At 39.0% G+C, this 6,086-nt stretch overlaps 1 protein-coding gene across 9 annotated transcripts in view; it reads left to right on the forward strand.

Annotated features, from left to right (window-relative positions):
• Nucleotides 1-6,086, forward strand: part of PBRM1 (polybromo 1) — a 116,884-nt gene that overhangs the window by 66,877 nt on the left and 43,921 nt on the right. For all 9 annotated transcript variants that reach the window (XM_006892245.1, XM_006892242.1, XM_006892247.1 and 6 more), the window contains 2 exons: nucleotides 2,364-2,469; nucleotides 5,331-5,973. In XM_006892245.1, coding sequence (XP_006892307.1) covers nucleotides 2,364-2,469; nucleotides 5,331-5,973 — 749 coding nt within the window. The remainder of the gene's footprint in view (nucleotides 1-2,363; nucleotides 2,470-5,330; nucleotides 5,974-6,086) is intronic.

Here is a 6,086-nt window from a genome sequence, read left to right on the forward strand (position 1 = left end):
TAACATACTTTGGGCATGTTGTGAGGAGAGACCGGTCCTTAGAGAGGGACATCATGCTTGGGAGGGTGGAGGGGACAGCACAGGAGAGGAAGGCCCTCTAAGAGGTGGATTGATTCAGTGACTGGGATAATTGGGATGGGAGTGTCAGAGACAGTGCGATTGGCACAGGACAGAGCGGACTTTAGGGCTGTTGTACGTAGGGTCGCTATGAGTCGCAGGCGACTCTACAGCACATAGCAACAACAGCAACATTCTGGTATGAAGCATCTTGGTTTTCACTTCTTTATCATTCTGATGAGACATACTTCTTTGGTATTTTTCAATCTCATATACTTTATAAATTTCCGGAAATAAAAGAACATTTTCCAGTCAGTTCTGTTCTTCTGCTGTTGCATATATGCATAAAGTATATATGCTGTTTGTATATACATAAAGTAGGCAGTCAGGGTGCTAGTGAATCAGAGAAATGATTCTTTGTCGGAAGAGTTTACACTCTTCATGGTATCACCAAATCATACTATTTGTTTATCACTGGTAAAGAAAAAAGCACCTCTTAAGAGAGGTAACCAAAGAAGAGAGGCTACTTATACTCTCAGGTGACATGTGCTGATAGACAAAGGAAGACAGCCTTGCTGGAGAAAGAGGACAAGGCAGCTGTGCAATGAGGCCGTTAGGAGAGCACCTTTAATTCTTGGCAACCTGTGAGCTCCCTCGTGTCTCTCTTCAGAGAGGTTATACTGGGATTGTTAACCTTTTGTTGTTGTTCATTTTAATGAAAGTTTACAGAGACTTTGGATTTCCATTCATTCATTGTTATACACTTTCCTCCGTGCCCACCCCTTCCATCCAGTTTGCTATTCTCTTTGAAAAGTTAGAAAAAAGTATTTCATTGTTATATAATTACTGTACCCAGTGCCCCACCCCCCACACCCACACCCCATATACTCCACTGTGCAGCTTTCATTCTGGACTCTTATCATGACAATAATACCTCCTCATATATTCCTCCTAAACAGTTCTCTCCCTCATCTGTTTCTATGCCGTATACATTATTTATCCCCTCTTATTCATTTCCCCCCAACTCTGGTGTCAGACCAGTTCTACAACAGTAGCACTATGCAGTATTTGTCCTCTTATGACTGAGATATTTCATTCGGCATAATGTCCTCCAGGGTCACACATTTTGCATAATATTTCATGAATTCCTTGTTTTTCAGTGCAGCATAGTATTACATTGTGTGAATATACCACAGCTTCTCTATCCATTCATTTTGTTGATATGCACTTGGGTTGTTATGGTTTCTTTGGGGTATATTCCCAGTAGTGGCATTGCTGGGTCAAATGGTATTTCTTTTTACAACTTTTTGAGAAAGCGCCGTACTGCCTTCCATAGTGATCACGCCAGATTGTTACCTTTTCTACAGATTTTTAGATTCCAGACTGAGTTTACTCTTTATGGGCATAGATTTGGGATTTAACAGTATTTGAGATACCACTCTCCAGCTGTCAGATATTTTTAATGGTCTCATTTCCATTAAAAGAGCTGCTACCTTGCGGCTTCAGCAGAAGAGAAACATTTTGTAAGATAACAGTATGTGGAAATGTGTTGAATGTCCATTAGAACCTCCAGTTTTAGTGCAACAATGAATGAATGGAAATCCAAAATCTCTGTAAATGTTCATTAAAATTAATAAAATAATTTTTTTTTAAAAACCCTCCAGTTTTACATTGATTCTTAAGCTTTGATATATGTGTGCATATTTCAGTCATCCTGGAAGCAAGCTTAAGCAAGCAAACAAACTGGGACCCAGGCCCATTCTACAGAGATGTGTTTTTATTACTCTGTAGAAATTCTGAGGAGCCCTGTTGGCATAACATTTAAGTACTTGGCTACTAACGTAGGGGAATTTGCAGTTGGAACCCATTATCCTCTGGTGACTTAGTGGTAAGAATCTGTGCAGCAGTCCCAAAGGCATGTGGTTCGAATCCACCGGCTGCTCTGCCAGAGAAGGATGGAAGACAATCTTGCAATTACTGCCTTTGAAAACATGCTGGCCAGTCAGCTTAGGGTTGGTTCCAGCTCGATGGTACACAACAACAACCTCTCCACAGGAGAAAGATACTATGATTTATTGCCATAAAGATTAGAAATGCTATGGGCAGTTCTGCTCTGCTCTACAGGGATACAGTGGGCTGGAGTCAGCTGAACCTGAGTGGATGGGAAATGTACCTGAGCTTGGTTTTTGATGGTGGATTTTTTTAAGCTCCCACTTATAATAAACTGTGTTTCAAAACTTCTTTATGAATTATGCTATATTTTAATAAGTTCTTTTAGAGAATAACTAAATCTTTGTGCAATGTAGGTATACAATGATGCACACATCCTGGAGAAGTTGCTCAAGGATAAACGGAAAGAACTGGGCCCCCTTCCTGACGACGATGACCTGGCCTCACCCAAACTTAAGCTGAGTAAGGAAGCTTGACCCTGTGTTTAGTTCAGCATGGATAGAGAACTGATTTGCTAAAATAATGTTAAATCAGTTGTTGAACATATAGAGCTCTGATGGTATGGTGTGTTACATGTTGTGCTGTCAGTGCTAGTGGTGGGCACAACCAGTCTTGCATTGTTTCTCCCCTCCTGTTAAGTACTCTCTTTTATGACATTTTAACTAAACTTTGAAGAATGAAAATTTAATCCTCAAAGCTTTTACCTATTGTTCTTTTTTTTTCCTTTCTTTTTTTAGTTTTTCAATGTGTATCATCAAATTAGGTCTGAGTGGTACAGAAGGAGGTTGCCCCCTCCTTCGCCAGCAGAGCATCTGGTGGATTTGAACCACGTACCTCTGGGATTGCAGTGCAGCGTCTTGCCACTACGCCACCAGGGCTCCCTTTTTTTTTTTTAAATGAGGCAGTTGTGCTCTGTCCCATTGGGTTGCAGTGAGTTGAAATCAGCTGCACAGCAGTGCATTTGGGTTTGGTTTTGTGATTCCTGGAAGAGAAGGGTGGCAGAGTTCTTTTTCTTTTCTTCTTCCTTCTCCCCTCCCCCTTTTCTGGAAAGTTTGTTTTTAATTGCCAGAATCAGAATATATCATCGCAGATCTTACTGGACTGAGAATGTGAGAGGTTATAGAGCTACCCATCCATCATACATTGGCTGTCCTGGGAGTGTGGACTCGAAAGCGGTGGTAAAAACTAAACAGATTTTATTATTATTTTTTTATTATTATTATTTCATAATAAGTAAGTGCATACAGGCACTCTGGTGGCCTAGTGGCAAGAAGCTACACTGCATTCCCAGAGGTGCACAGTTTGAATCCACCATATGCTCTGCTGGAGAAGGAGGGACAATCTCCTCCTGTACTAGTCAGATCCAATTTGACAGTACACGCACAAAAAAGAATAAAAAATAAAATTTAAGAAAAAAATAAGTAAGTGCATACATCTACATTTCAGAGTCCGGAGAAAAGGATTTCTAGTGTGAAATGTTTATTTCATTTTTATTTCTGTTCTTTTTTATGATGAACTTTTTTAAACATGGCCAAATATAAGGACTAGTACAGTAAACTACTGTTGTACCTGCTATCCAGGAAAACCCCCTTCTCTCATTTTGGTCCTTTTGCTTTTGGTTGTGTGTTTTTTTGTGGTTTTTATTTTAAATTTGTGTGTGCACGTGCATCGGATCTGACTGGTACAGGACTAGACTTCCCCTTCTTCTCCTGTAGAGCATCTGGTGGATTCAAACCACACGCCTCTGGGATTGCAGTGCAGTTTATTGCCACTGGGCCACCAGAGCACCCTGCTTTGGTTGTTTTGAGAGGAGTTTTTGTTTTTAATCTTCCTAAATTATTTAGAACATTTCCGTATGTCAGTTCACATCTATATAATTTAGCATGCATCTTTAAGAGATGGACACATTTTCTTAACCAATAGCTCTCTTATTTTCTATCTTAGAAATTCAAACACATTGTCCTTGATTCAAAACAGACTCACAGCAGACCTTAAGCAGGTTTTCAGAAACAGTCAATCACATGGGAGGAGATTGCCCGTCATTCTTCCACAACATAGCTGTTGGGTTCAAACAGCATGCCTTTGCATTGGCAGTGCACTAGTTTAATTTTATCATTCCTTGCGCATTTATCAGCTGTAATAGTTCCTTCCATAGAAAGAACTTTTGATTCATCCAGAATTTGTTTACTAACAGTCTGCCATTATTTACCTAGTTATTTTGTTTATCTAGTATGTACTCTTAAGAACTCCTAGATTATAATATATTGCTGAATTTAATGCACTGTAATTGACTGGCTCCTGTGTTCTTTTGACTTGGCTGTAGTAAGAAGTTACTAGTAAATTATGTACTGTCTAAGGAGGCTCTGGTAGCCTAGTGGCAAGAAAGCTGCACTATAATCCCAGAGGCACACAGTTAAATCCACCAGATGCTCTGCTGGAGAAGGAGGGGCAGTCTCCTCCTATACCAGTCAGATCTGTTTTGACGGTACACACACACAAAATAATAAAAATGTTTTAAAAAAATTATGCACTGTCTGGTATTTAATTAATTGTCAGGCTCATTTTGTACATACTGAGAATCATCCACCTGCCAAAAAGCCCTGATATTTTAATGGAAATGAATATTTCAAAACTATAATACAAGGTATCCTGATATTGGGTTGGTCGTTATTTATAGACATTTTTAGTGAACAGAGCTATGAACTCTACACCTGTGTGTGTTGTTTACATTTAAAGATAAGAAACATTGTAAGTTCATACTGATAATTTAATTGCAATTCAAAGCAAGTTTTTGTTGAATCTCCTCTATCACTTTTTTCCCCGTGAAGAAAATCTTAGTTATCATACCAGAGATGATAGAATTAGTGTGTCATACATCTACTCATTTACTTTATTCCACTTTATGTTTTGCTATCTCAGCATACCCATGCTTACCCTTCCACCAGAAGTATGATTATTAAAAATAATTTTGGGGGGAGCTCTGGTGACCTAGCGGCAAGAAGCTGCTGCACTGCAATCCCAGAGGTATGTGGTTTGAATCCACCAGATGCTCTGCTGGAGAAGGAAGGGCAATCTCTTCCTGTACAGTCAGATCCGATTTGACGGTACATACACAAAATAATGATTAAAAAAAATAAATTAGTGTTTTTTTTGTTTTTCCTCTCTGCTATTATCCGAAAAGTTTACTAGATGTATACTAATTACTATGTTTTAAAAAGCATACTTTTTAAACTAGTCACTTTCTTTAGGCTGTAAGACCAGCACTATGTAAATTTAAAGCATTTATTTAATTTGGTCCATTAACATGAAATCTCTTCCTTTAGGTAGGAAGAGTGGCATTTCTCCCAAAAAGTCAAAATACATGACTCCAATGCAACAGAAACTAAATGAAGTCTATGAGGCTGTGAAGAACTACACTGATAAGCGGGGTCGCCGCCTCAGTGCCATTTTTCTGAGGCTTCCTTCTAGGTCTGAACTACCCGACTACTATCTGACCATCAAAAAGCCTATGGACATGGAAAAAATTCGAAGCCATATGATGGCCAACAAGTACCAAGATATAGACTCCATGGTTGAAGACTTTGTTATGATGTTTAACAACGCCTGCACATACAATGAGCCTGAGTCCCTGATCTATAAAGATGCCCTTGTCCTCCACAAAGTCCTTCTTGAAACGCGTAGGGACTTGGAGGGAGATGAGGACTCTCATGTTCCAAACGTGACCTTGCTGATTCAGGAACTTATTCACAATCTCTTTGTGTCGGTCATGAGTCATCAAGATGATGAAGGAAGATGCTACAGTGATTCCTTAGCAGAAATTCCTGCTGTGGACCCCAGCTTTCCAAACAAACTTCCCCTTACTTTTGACATAATTAGGAAAAATGTTGAAAATAATCGCTACCGGCGGCTTGATTTATTTCAAGAGCATATGTTTGAAGTATTGGAAAGGGCAAGAAGGATGAATCGGTATGTTTTCAAAGCATTTTTTTTTTTTTTAAGTGAGTATGATATTTAGTTTTTGGGGGTTTTTTTGTGGATTTTTTAATTATTATTATTAAATTTTATTAGTTTTAATGAAC

The sequence above is a fragment of the Elephantulus edwardii genome, unplaced genomic scaffold (assembly GCF_000299155.1).
Source record: "Elephantulus edwardii isolate Elephantulus edwardi_28Jun2011 unplaced genomic scaffold, EleEdw1.0 scaffold00113, whole genome shotgun sequence".
Lineage (NCBI taxonomy): Eukaryota > Metazoa > Chordata > Mammalia > Macroscelidea > Macroscelididae > Elephantulus > Elephantulus edwardii.